Here is a 13811-nt window from a genome sequence, read left to right as displayed (position 1 = left end):
ACTTAGTAGTATTTAGTTCAACTATTTATAGCTGTTTATTTCAAAAGCTGCTTATTTCAACTCTCCAATCTTGGATGTGGAGAGGAATTGCATATTGGATGAGATTTTTGTGGCAATTTATGTCTTATCTTACTGGCCAAGGGAACCAATGGAATATTAATTTGCATCCCACCAGTAAGAACTTTATTGTAATGGACTAAATAACAAGTTATTTACCTTTATCTGTCTGTAAAAAAACTTTTCTAAGAAATTAATTATGTAATTAAAATATTGTTTAAAATAACTTGAAATGGCTGGGCACAGTGGCTTATGTGCCTGTAATCCCAGCACTTTGGGAGGCTGAGGCGGGAGGATCACTTGAGACCAGCCTAGGCAATATAGCGAGTCCCTGTCTCTACAAAAAATTTAAAACTTAGCTAGGTGTGGTGGTGTATGCCTGTAGGCCTAGCTACTCAGGAGGCTGAGGCAGGAGGATCGCGTAAGCCCACTTGTTCGAGGCTGTAGTGAGCTGTGATCGCCCCACTGCACTTCAGCCTGAGCAACAGAGCAAGACCCTGTTTCCAAAACAAACAAACAAACAAACAAACAAACCCAAATAAACAAAAAAACTTGATAAAAGGAAATGTTAATTATCTCAGATATTTTTAAAGAATCAAATTACTTTCAAATATGTTCTTTGTAAGTCATTCTTTAGTAGTTGAGTCAAATAATATATTATGTTCCTGAAAGGTTAAAGTTGGTAGTATTTAGACTTTTCACAGAGAAATCCATTCCCTGATTCGCATGACTTAATAGGTTTTTGTCTTGTGGTTTCCACCTTTGTGTGAAATGATCCCCTTACAACTATCACAAAAACAGTCTTTTACTAACTCTAGGTCAAGTTCCTCGCTCTTCTCCCTTCTCCTTTCAGCATTTACTTCAAACCTTAGCCATAATCTATTCAAACACTGTCCCCCCCTCTCTCAGCACTCTGCCAGTGCAAGAAAGTCGGGGCTATAAGATTTGAATTCTCTAAACTGCCTATTTTTTCCTTAGTCTTAGTGCCACCATAATTATTATTTAACTTATCTAAATTTGTACGTATCCCACTTTATATCCTTCAGTGTCAGGAGGAAATGTCCCTTTTCCTCCTCATGATTCATCTTTTATTCATTTATTCTTCTCATTTAAGAAATTATATTAAAAGTACTGTGTTCCTGGCATGGGAGACTATAGCTTTAAACATACACACACTGTCTCTGCAAATCCAGAAGTTTGCAGTCTGGTGGGAAAGACAGACATTAAATAATTGCACAAGTCATTAATGAGTTACAGTTGTGACATGTGCCTTGAAGAAGATAGACAGGGAACTCTATAGAGGTACAACAGGGGAACGTAGTCCTCTTTGGTGTTGTGATGCTTCAGACAAGATTATAAGGATGAGAAGGAGTTGAGCACCAAGATGGGAAGGGAACATGCCAAGAGAAACGTCCAGTAGAGCTGGAGTAGAGAGAGCAAAGGGGGAGAGTGGTCAGAGAGATAGACAGGTGTAAGTGCATATAGATGATAGAAAGATAAATGATAGAAAGCCATTAAAAGATTTTTAAGTGGAGAAATTACATGATCAGATTTGGGCAATCTGATCCTCACTTTGAGGACTGAATCAAAGTGGGGCAAGGCTGATGACAGTGAGGCCAGTTAGGAACCTTATGCAGTAGTGCACATAAGAGATGATGGTGCCTTGAACTAAGGTGATGCTGATAGAAATAGAAGTGGACAGTTTGAGAAGAACTGAAGAGTAGAAATTGTATTGATATGTGACATAGTGAGGGGTCAAGGATGAGTGCTAGGCTTCTTACGTAAGCACCAGGTAACATGGTAGTGCCACTTGCTGAAATGGAAAACAGTGTTGAAAAGATGATGAGGCTGCAAGGGGAAGATCAGAGTGCATTCTCAGACTTGGGTTTGCGATGATGAGACATCCAGGTGGAGATGCTCAGTAACAGTATTAGGAGTCCTGGCTCCCTCATTTATCTGCTCTTTGTCCTGTGTTTTCAGCTTCTCCCTCTTGCAGGCTCTTCCTGTCACCCTTCCCTGTCACATCTCTTTCATTAAAAAAAAAAGGAAAACAAGGTCCCCACTAGGTAAAGCTCTGTGTTCCTCTTATTGTTCTTATTTTAATTTCATCAAAGAATAGACTATGTTTGTTCTTTTTACCTCCTCGCTGCAACTCATTATGGTCTTTTAACCCCTCATCATTTCATTGAAACTGCTCTTTCACTTGTCACAAGTGACAATCTGATTGCCAAATTGAAATTACATCTTTTCAGTTTTCACCTTTGATACTTCTGCATTTGATACCAACCGCTTTCTCCTTGAAATTCTCTTCTCCCTCTTCTCTGACCACTTCTTCTTAATCACTTGCCCTCAGTAAATTCCCTGAAGGGAAACATCCTAAATGTTGTTCTCTGGACTTTCATCCTTGGCCCATTTTCTACGTATTCTTGTGGTTTGAACTAGCACCCACCCCCAAATACATATCTTGATCTCAGACCTCTCCCCTGAATTTTGGACTTGTATCGCTGACTTACTTCACCTTTAAACATTCCATTGGTTCCTCAGATTCAAGTGTTTAAAACTGAACACATTGAGTCCTATCAAACTTACACCCTAAGTATTTCTCAAATGTGTCTTCTCTCTATCCCCCACCATTATTGCCCTTGTTAAAGCTCTCACATCCCACCTTTATTTTAAAAACATGTTCTTAAATAACATATTCCTCTTCTTTCTTGCCCTCTCTTCATGTCTTTCCTCTGCTAGCAACCTATGTGATTTATACAGATCTAATCTTACCATTCCCTTGTATTCCATGGCTTCTTAACACCAATGGAATAAAAAGTCCCAACTTCGTTAGCATGACATATACAGCTTTCTATGACGTGGCACCTGCTTACTACTTCCCAAAGTCATCTCTATTCACTCTTCTCATACTTTACACTGCAAAAATATGGAATTCTGCCATTTCCTCAGTGCTTTAGTATTGTTCTCTAAGCCTCAGAACTACCCTCCTTTGCCTAACGTTAGTATCCTTTATGCTTCACTTTTTCCAGGAGGCATCTCAGAACTCCTAAAATAGATGAGTTGACTTGCAGTTAGCTTCCTGAACATAATTCCTTCACAGAACATTAGAGATGATCTCACTGAGCATCTCTACCCTCTATTATACTATGAGTTCCTTTGAGCAGGAATTTAATCTTATTTTTCTTTGAAATCCTATTGTTTATGGCAATGCGTAACACATAGTAGATCCTCAAATTTTTATTGACGTAAACTGATGAAAAGAGATCTAGAGTAAAAATCAGGTCTCAGTGCCATTGTGTCTTTGCCTATAAAATGAAATATTGGGCTTAATATGTTTGGTTGTTTTTAGCCTTAAAATTCTAAAAGGCTGAATTAAAATAATCAGATATTAATAAAGATAGAAATTATTTTAAAACAGTAACAACCCTATTGGAACAGCACTATCTAATAGAACAATCGATTATGATGAAATGTTCTATATCCCGTGCTATCCATATGGTAGCCACCAGCAACATGTGGCTGTTGAGCACTTAAACTGTGGCTAGTGCAACTGAGGAACTGAATTTTAAATTTTATTAAATTTAAGTACAATCTTATGTGACTAGTTGCTAACTCTTATAGGTCAATGCCAACAAGGATTTTAAAAAGATTAATTAATTGATTGATTTTCCAAACCCACTTCTTGGGAAAAACAAGATTATTTTTTTAATTTAATTAATGTGATTAGCTGTAACTTTATTATAGGTTGTGTAATAAAATACTATTACCACTGTAGACCACTATGTCGCAAAAAAATTTAAACTCCCAGATGACTTCCTACATATTTACTGATTACAGTAGGATATATATGTCTTATTTTATTTTTTTTACTCCCTTGCTCGCAAAGAAGTACCTTTATTTCACTTACTTTATTTTTCCTTCATACTTTCTTGTAGTTAAATTTAACATAGTGCTTTCCCCCCCTCCTCTTCTGTTTCTTCTTTCTTTCTTTTGCTAAAGTTCATTGAAGTATAATTTATAGGCAGTAAAAATTCATTTGACAGGTATATGCAATCATGAACCACTGCCACAATCAAAACATAGAACATCCTTAAACCCAGGAAGTTCCCTTGTGGCCCTTGGCAATCCATCCCATCCCCTTACCATTGATGTGATTTCTGCTCTGTAGTTTTGTCTTTTCCAGAATGTCAGATGAATGCAATCCTACAGTATGTAGCCTTTTGTGACTGGCTTCTCTCACTTTGTATAATGCTGTTAAGGTTCATTCATGTTGTTAGTTCTTTATTACTAAGTAGCATTCCATTTATGTACCGTAATTTGTTTATATATTTATCAGTTGATGGACATTTGGATTGTTTCCAGTTTTGCACTATTATGAATGAAGCTGCTATAAACATTTATATTTTGCATATGGATACCTCAGTTTTGTGGGCATATGTTTTCATTTCTCTTGGGTAAATACCTAGAAGTGGGATTGTTGGGTCATCTGGTAAGTATATGGGCAACAGTTTGGCGATTTCTTATGAAGTGGATATACCCTTTTTGCATTCCCACTAACAATATATGAGATTTCAGGTGGCTCTACATCCTCCCCAGCATGTGATCTTGTCAGGCTATGTTTTAATTTTAGCCATGTAGTCAGTGTGTAGTGATACTGCATTGTGCATCTTCCTAATGACTGATGTTGTTAAGCATCGTTTCATGTGCTTATTTGCCATTCTTACATCTTCTTTGATGAAGCATCTGTTCAGATCTTTTGCCCATTTTTTTTATAGGTCATGCTTTTTGTATACTATGAAATCTTTGCCTAAACCAAAGTCACAAACATTTTCTTCTGTTTTTCTTCTAGAAGTTTTATTGTTTTAGCTTTTAGAGTTAGGTCTACGATTTATTTTGAGTTGATTTTTATATATGGTGCTGGATAAGAGTAGAGGTTTGTTTTTACCCCCACATAGATATTCAGATGTTCCAACGTTTGTTGGAAAGACTGTCTCCCCCCACCCACCTCATTTAATTACCTTGGTACCTTTGTCAAAATCCAGTTGACTGTAGATGTATAAATCTTTTTCTGGACTTTATTCTTTTCCATTGAACTGTTTGTCTGTCCTATGCCTAATTATAGTCTTAATCACTGTAACTTGATAGTAAGTCTTAAAATCAAGGTAGAGGTCTACAGCTTTGTTTTTCTTTTTCAGAATTGTTTCAACTATTAAGTCCAGTATGTAAAATGACAATACATAGTGATCAAGTAGCGTTTATTTCAGGAATACTAGGTTATTTTCAGGATTCAAAACTCAGTCAATATAATTCACCTTCTCAACAAACTAAAAAAGAAAAATCATATGATCATCTCCAGAGAAGCAGAAAAAACATTTGGCCAAATTCAACATGTGTTCTTGACAAAACTCTCAGCAAAATAGAAACAGAAGGAAACTGCCTGTGTAATAAAGAATATTTACAAAAAGCCTATAGGTAATACCATCATTCATGGGAAAAAACTTGAATGCTTCTTCACTCCTAAGATTGAGAACAAAGCAAAGGTATATCTTTTCAGTGTTGCCAGCACAACAAGGCAAGGAAGAAACCCATACAGATTAGAAATGAAGAAATAATTGCCTTTATTTGCAGATGACTTTATTGTCTGTGTAGGAAAAAAATCTCAAAGACTCTCCCAAAAAGCTACTAGAAATATTATGTGAATTTAGTAAGGTTGGAGAAGGCCTGGTCATTATACAAAAATGAGTTGTATTTCTATTAGTAACAAACGATTAAAAATTAAAATTCAAAAAATAAGAGTTTACAATAACATCCAAAATATGAAATACTTAGGTATACATTGTACAAAATATATGTAAGATTTGTATGCTAAAAACTATAAAATATTGCTGAGAAAAATTAAAAGAGCTGAATCCATGGACAGATACACTATGCTAACAGATCAGAAGACTCAGTATTGTTGCATGTCAGTTCTCCGAATTGATCTATAGATTCAGTCCAATCAAGATCCTCATAGGATCTTTAAAAGTATCTTTACAAGAAAGAATTGACTGAGATTGGGTCTATGATGGCAAAGAAAAAGGCAAAAGTTTAAAAAAAAGAAAGAAAAGAAATTGGTGAACATTTTAAAATAATTCCAAGCTAGGTGCAGTGGCTCACATCTATAATCCCAGCAACTCAGGAGGCTGAGATAGGAGGGTCCCTTGTGCCCAGGAGTTCAACACCAGCTTGCGTAACATAGTGAGACCTTGTCTCTTAAAACAATAAATTAGAAAATTCTTACACCTCTGAGAGAATCACATATTATTTTAAGTAGCAATATCTAATATTTATCAAGTATTAAGTTATTTTAAAACATTTTACATGTATTAACTAAACTCATTTAATCTTTAAAACAATGCTGTGAGGTACTGTTATTGTTCCCATTTACCTTATGATGAAACTGAGGCCTAGAGAGGTTAAGTGACTTAACTAAGGCTGAATTCTAACCTAGGCTGTCTCTAGGTCCTGTGCTCTTTACTACTTCATGTACTTCTCCAGTATCAATTTCTAAACTGAGGCTTGTTTTATATAAGGCTGATATGATATATGGTCTGCAAGCTGGCAAACCAGGATTAACAGCATAGTGTTATGGTAACTATATTTTCTAAACTAAAAACCAGGGGTTTTATGCCTTATATGTGAGAGTCAGCCTATAAAATACATTAAGACTTTGAAAATTTTCAGTTTCCAGGCCATGAAATGACTTTTTCGTCTGATGTCAGAATCACATCTGGAGCTATTTTAAAACTACTTATTGGTATCCCTCTTCCCATTCTGTTTGAGAAAGCTCTATAGGTAGTTCTGATGTGTATCTTAGTTGACATCCACTAATTTATGGGAACAATTGGATAGGATATCCAGGATTTAGACCATCTCAGAAATTCCAGACAATGTGGTCACCATGTTTAATAAAGGCAGGATTCTTAGTTCTCATAAATAATTATCAGCACAACTGACATCTACTCTGAAATTCTTCCTTGTCTGATTATTTTTCCCTCTCTCCATTTTCTTTATGTTATCTGTCTGGTCACAGTTGTGCCACAGCTTTGAAATTCTGTGATTGAAATAATTACATGGTAAAAAGACAATTGTACTTTTTTCTTTTTATAATTTGAAATTAGAATTAATATGTTTTATTATAAGTATTTTGTTTATATGAGCTTTCAGAAAATTTATAAATATTACTTTTATTAGTTATTAATTTTCTTTAAAATAGAAGAGTCCAAGTAATATTAGTCATAGTTTAAACAAAACCACTCCACTTAGAGCCCCCTTATACAATATAGATGTTAAAGTTATTATGGAACAATTTCTAAAATTATTGAAATATTACATTTATGCATTTCCTGTCTCACTTATAATTTGTTGTTGTTGATTGAGATTTTCAGAGATAACAGATACCTCTGGTATCCAGATGAGAAGTATAAAGGGTCATTTCTTAATATGAAATGACAAATAACTGAAAGAGAGTAAAAGAATAGCCATGGAAAAGTAAAATTATTGGTGCTTCCTGTCTTAAGAACCATAAGAAGTTTGAACTGAAAAGACTTAGAGATTATCTAGTGTGGATTCTAATTTTACTATAAGTAAAATTAAGCTGAAAAAGGAGGATTGATTTGCCTAAGATAACACAACTAGTTTATAGAAAAATACGTGTAAAACTGAAATAATTATATGGTAAAAAGACAATTGGACTCTTTTCTTTTCACAATTTGAAATTAGAATTAGTATGTTTTACAGTAAGTATTTTGTTTATCTGAGCTTTCAAAAAATTTATAAATATTACTTTTATTAATTACTAATTTTCTTTAAAATAGAAGAGTCCAAATAATATTAGTTATAGTTTAAAAGAAAGAAAATTGGCCAAGCACAGTGGCTTTCACCTGTAATCCCAGCACTTTGGGAGGCCAAAGTGGGAGGATCACTTGAGACCAGGAGTTCGAGACCAGCCTAGGTAACATAGCCAGACCCTGTATGCACAAAAAAAAATTTTTTTATTTAGCCAGCTGTGGTAGCACATTCCTGTAGTTCTATCTTGGGAAGCTGAGGTGGGAGGATTGCTCAAACCCAGGAGTTTAAGGCTGCAGTGAGCTATAATCATACCACTGCACTCCAGCCTGGGTGACAGAGCAAGACTCCATCTCTAAAAATAAATTAATAGGTAGATAGATAGAAAGAAAGAGAAAAATCTTTATTTAGTATCTTAGAGTTATAAAAGAAAAAGGGTCTGCCATAAGTTGAATATGTCAACCTTCTATAGAAATTTCCTTTATGTTACTGCAAGTTTTTGTTCCGTGGGTGAGAAATAAAAAATTTATAGGAAATGTAGTCAGTCTACAGATATACAATTGTTTTGCATCCTTTGCTTATTATAGAAATTATAAGCCATATAATTGTTTTATCTTTGTATTTAATTGATTGAGAAATAATTGAACAGATTATTTTTGAGTTCTTTTTTTTAAAGGTTCCTATTTTAAGTTTCTTATTTTCTTTTTAGTAATGCATCAGTAATATATCTTTAATAAACTTGTTCTATTTGTTTGTTTTCTCTTCAATGAATGTCAGTTAAAGAGAAATTGACTGCGGATCCAGACAGTGAAATAGCTACAACCAGTCTACGGGTTTCTCTGCTATGTCCAGTAAGTGTTAACTCATAATTAAACCTTCCAGAAGGTTGAACATACATTTCGTCCTTTTATTAAGTATTTCTAATATTTAAGAAATTCTGTTTACTTTTAAAATATGCCCAACTTTTTTACAGTGTATTAGAAGTAGACAGACATTTAGGCACTGGATTTGGGATATAAACAAGTCTAAAAAATTCTCTACTCTTAGTCAGACATATCTAAATATTGCCTGAAATTAATGAGGCTCTCTGAAGCTCAAGTGTAAAATATCAAACTAAGGAAATATTTATTGTCTCAGTATATTTATAAAAATTTTACTTTTTATAATAGTATTTTCTGAATAAAAATCTAACCATGATTACCCACATATCAGATTTAACCATTTTGCCAGCAGTGACTACATTATAAGAATCCACCAATTATAAACTATTCTATTCAGCCTAAATAATTGAACTTGTTATATGTATAAAAATTACCTAGAGATATTTTTGAGCCAGAAAATTTGGTCAAAATCAATCATTTTATGAAATAAATATATAGTCCCAAGACTTAACCAGATTATCAAACCTATGTCGGAAAAAGTCTAAAAAAATGTGTTTGTTTTCTAAAGTCTAAAAAAAATTTGTTTGTTTAGGGTTTGTTTTCTTTCTTTTTTTTTTTTTTGAGAGAGTCTAGCTCTGTCCTTCGGGCTAAAGTGCCATGGTGTCAGCCTAGCTCATAGCAACCTCAAACTCCTGGGCTTAAGAGATCCTCCTGCCTCAGCCTCCCAAGTTGCTGGGACTACAGGCGTGTTCTACCACCATGCCCAGCTAATTTTTCTATTTTTAGTAGAGATGGAGTCTCGCTCTTGCTCAGGCTGATCTCGAACTCCTGAGCTCAAGTGATCCTCCTGCCTCAGCCTCCCAGAGTGCTAGGATTATAGGCGTGAGCCACTGCACCTGGCCCAGGGTTTATTTCTTGACTAATTTAATGTTAGTTCCATTAGTAGAGATGGTAGTTGAATATGGCTTTCATACAAAAATATGTGAAAAATTAAAAGTAAATTACTTGACATTTTGATTACCTTTTGTTCTCTATTTTATCAAATTAATCATACTTAAACTGGGGAGAAAGTATAAAGAATGACAGGACTCATCAATTTCCTGATTTGCCTGGATGGTTCAGGTGGCCCTGATACTGAAATCCTCCTAATCAAAGATGACAGTGAAATTACTGAATTCGTAAAGAAACAAAGAATTTAAACAGAAATTAAATGTTATTTGTCCTACATTTTAGTCTTTTGTAATTTATAAAACTTCAACCACAGTATGAAAATATTAGTTTTTTTAATTAGTTTTTGTAAGTTATAGAAAAAATACAGTGACATTAATAAAAACCAACAAATCCTATCATTTTTGTATATATCCTTCTATTCTCCCTATAACTTTTCATTCATTCTTATAGCCAATCTTTCTCTTAGGGAAAATATTTTGACTCCAGGCTTTTTATATTTTTGCTAAAAATTCTTTAATTAAGTAACCAGATAAATATTATAACAGCCTGTGTTGTAAAGGAAACTGATTTTTTTGGTTTGTTTTAGTTTCTTTTACCTTTTTAAAAAAATTTTTTTGTAGAGACAGGGTTTGGCTATGTTGTCCAGGCTTGTCTCAAACTCCTGGCCTCAAGCAATCCTCCTGCCTCAGCCTCCCAAAGTGCTTGGGTTATAGGTATGAGCCATCATGCTCAGCTTGATTTTTTTTTTTTTTTTTTTAACATTTAGGGAAATGATTCACAGACTAGGGAAGTAGAAGGTGGAATGAAGGCAAAGTTTTGTTTGTTTGTTTGTTTGTTTGTTTTTTGAGACAGAGTCTCACTCTGTTGCCCAGGCTAGAGTGTTGTGGTGTCAGCCTAGCTCACAGCAACCTCTAACTCCTGGGCTCAAGCAATCCTCCTGCCTCAGCCTCCCGAGTAGCTGGGACTACAGGCATGAGCCACCATGCTTGGCTAATTTTTTCTATATATTTTTAGTTGTCCCGCTTATTTCTTTCTATTTTTAGTAGAGACCCAACAACAGATTTTTTAAATAAGAAAATAAAAATATATATACTTATCCAAGCCTTTCTCCCAAATTCTGATTTATCTACTCCCTTCTCCATGGTTCCTTGCCACCCTCTTTCATTATAAAACACCAATTCAGAGAATGTAATAAATTTAGTAAAGTACATAAGCCTCACTTTCCTGTTTGGGTGTGATAGCTCACCCCTATAATCCTAGCACTCTGGGAGGCTGAGGCGGGAGGATCGCTTGAGGTCAGGAGTTGGATACCAGCCTGAGCAAGAGTAAGACCCCATCTCTACCAAAAATAGAAAATTTAGCCCGGCATGGTGGTGCACGCCTGTAGTCCCAGCAACTCTGGAGGCTGAGGCAGGAGGATTGCTTAAGTGCAGGAGTTTGAGGTTGCTGTGAGCTATGATGACACCACTGCACTCTAGCCAGGGCAACAGAGCAAGACTCTGTCTCAAAAAATAAACCTTCATTTTACATTTTAATCATTGGAAAAAGTATTGTTTTTCTGTAATCTCACTTTAAAAGTATTTATAGTTATGCTAATATATATGTAATGTATATGTTTAACATTTAACTTACATTAATATGAATCATTTATTCATATAAATAAGCATCCCAGTATAAATCTATTTGTAGAACTACTTTTAAATTTTATACTTCAGGTGCTTGTCTTTATATTATTAGAAAATGTCAATCACGTTTTCTCTTTGTACCTCTTCATTTAGTGGGCCAAGTTGTAATTTTTCTTTCCATGTCCCCCCTGCTCCTCCCTCTTTAGTCTAACAGTTTTAGCAGTTCATTTTAAATTGACATCTGCTTTCATGATTCAGATTATAGGAAAAAAAACACTATAGGTACATAATACTTTCCAGGGGTCTATTTGGCTAAAAGGATAATCCCTGTACAGTGTTTCTGGAAGAGTAAGATCATATATTTTAGGTATGTTTTTACTCAAAAATAAAATTTAGTAATGACAACTCATCTATATATCAAATTTATAGAATAATAAAAGAGATTTGTTCCCTTTGAAATATGTAAATATGATGTCTCAGTGTGCGTTTGAATTGCCCTGGTTGTGATGTACAGAGCTGAAAATAAATGAGTTTCTGTTTTTCGTATGCCATTTAGCTAAAGGCAACAAAAATAATTAAAAATGACTTTGCTCTTTAGGAATTTTTTGGTTCTGATTTATTCAAAAAGAGCTGGAAGAATCTTTGAGGACCCGCTTAGTGAAATACTCCTCAGACGTTTAAACCCAAATACAAATGACTTGGAGTTGATAGAAGAAAAAAAATAAACTCTTTGGAAATTTATTTATGGAATATTTATTATTATGAAAAATTTGTGAAATTATTCTTAATTCATACTTCTTGCTTTTTTGCAAGGAAAAGCATATATTTTATTGACATTTTTAGAACCCTTTTGATATAAGTTGGCTTAAACTTACATCTATAGTGTTTTCTTTTATAGCATCATCAGTTACTAATATAACACTATTTTATTATAATAACGTTAGTGGCATTAGAAAACACATTTGGGAGTTATTTTCAAAATGATTATTTGGAAATGATGCAGATATCATTCGTGGCCTATAAAGGGGGAATTTGTAATCATGAGATAAAGAAATTCAAAGCTAAGCTTCTTTTCTGATACCAAGTTAAAGAAAAATGGTGTCTGTCAGATAAATATTTAGAATTTAGTTATTTTTTTAAAAAATCAGGAATATGAGAATGATCACATAACAGCTATTTTATGATGTTTTGAGCAGGGCATTTGTGTGACAGCTAATAAACAATGCACTTGAGAGTGAACTTTTGCTTTCCTGTACCCATTTATAAATGTCCTTCCTGCACCATTCATGTGTCCGTGTTCCTTAAAAACTCTGTAGGACAACTTGTCAGTGTAGCTGATCATAAAGGCCTGAGAGTTGCTCTCTTGCCTAAAAAATATGAACTGACAGCTGGGGTTTATGGGGATAAAGGTATGTGAGATAAAAGCTTTTGGAGAATAACTGCTTTTCAGTGTAAGTTCCTGCAGCCTATGGCTTAGATTCTGAAACCATCTTTATCTTTTATCATCTCATTCATTATTTTCATAAGTCATCAGAAGTAGCCTTATAGTTCTGCAGTTCATGAACCTTGTATATTATTACTGGATTTGTCTAGAGTTTTTAGTCTATGATTTCTCTACTTAGTATTAAGTCAATAGCAAAAATACCTACTCAGCAGAAATTTGTACTTCACAAGTAAGTTAAGATCTGACTTAAGATACAAAAATTTAACTTGGTACCACCAACCAGATGGTTATTTGGAAAATGTTTCTGGACCAATGCAATCTATCTTACTTAATGGTAATTTTTCTGTTACAAGAGCTAGTTTATTCTTTTGGCCTTTTTATCAGGTACTTATGTAAATCAAATCATAAAAATTAGATAGAAGTGCAGTAAGGGAGTAATGAAGCTGTTTAAGGCTATGTGAACACAGAATAGAAGAATGACTTAACCTGAGGTTTGGGTGGTTCTTCTGGCATACAAAGTAACTTAAAGCAAATATGTTTCTCTAATTAATTAATCATAGTGCCATTTATTGAAAACTTACTGTGTCAGGCACTGTGCAATAAACTTAATTTGATCCCCATAATCTTATCCTATAGATGCTCTTTTTATCCCCATTTTATAAAACTGAGACTCTGAGTGATAAAATAATATCAGGATTTACAAAGTATTAATAAGCAGTGGGGCCAGAATTTGGTCTACCTCCAGAACTCATACTTAGAGCTGCATATCATAAAGTACTACATACAATGTGCATACCCTCCATGAATGGTGTCTCCTAGAACCATTTAACATGCACAACTGAAGTTTTATTAGTACATAGTACATAGGACTGTCCCCCTTCTGTAGCACAGGTACATTTCCAAGTATTGGGAACAAGGAGATTAGTCCCTTCTCTTTCTAGTAGGAGGAGATAAACACATAAAAAAATAATATACAGTCATGTGTTGCTTAATGATGGGGATGCATTCTGAGAAATGCGTTGT

The 13811-nt window shown here is 34.3% G+C and overlaps 1 protein-coding gene across 1 annotated transcript in view; it reads left to right on the top strand.

The window, feature by feature from the left end:
- Positions 1-13811, top strand: part of PIAS1 (protein inhibitor of activated STAT 1) — a 137631-nt gene that overhangs the window by 100565 nt on the left and 23255 nt on the right. Inside the window, exon 8 of the mRNA XM_069458389.1 lies at positions 8665-8738. Within this exon, the coding sequence (XP_069314490.1) occupies positions 8665-8738 (74 nt within the window). The remainder of the gene's footprint in view (positions 1-8664; positions 8739-13811) is intronic.

Source organism: Eulemur rufifrons, chromosome 2 (assembly GCF_041146395.1).
Source record: "Eulemur rufifrons isolate Redbay chromosome 2, OSU_ERuf_1, whole genome shotgun sequence".
NCBI lineage: Eukaryota > Metazoa > Chordata > Mammalia > Primates > Lemuridae > Eulemur > Eulemur rufifrons.
Note: the sequence above shows the minus strand (reverse complement) of the source record. Positions and strands in the feature narration are given on the sequence as shown.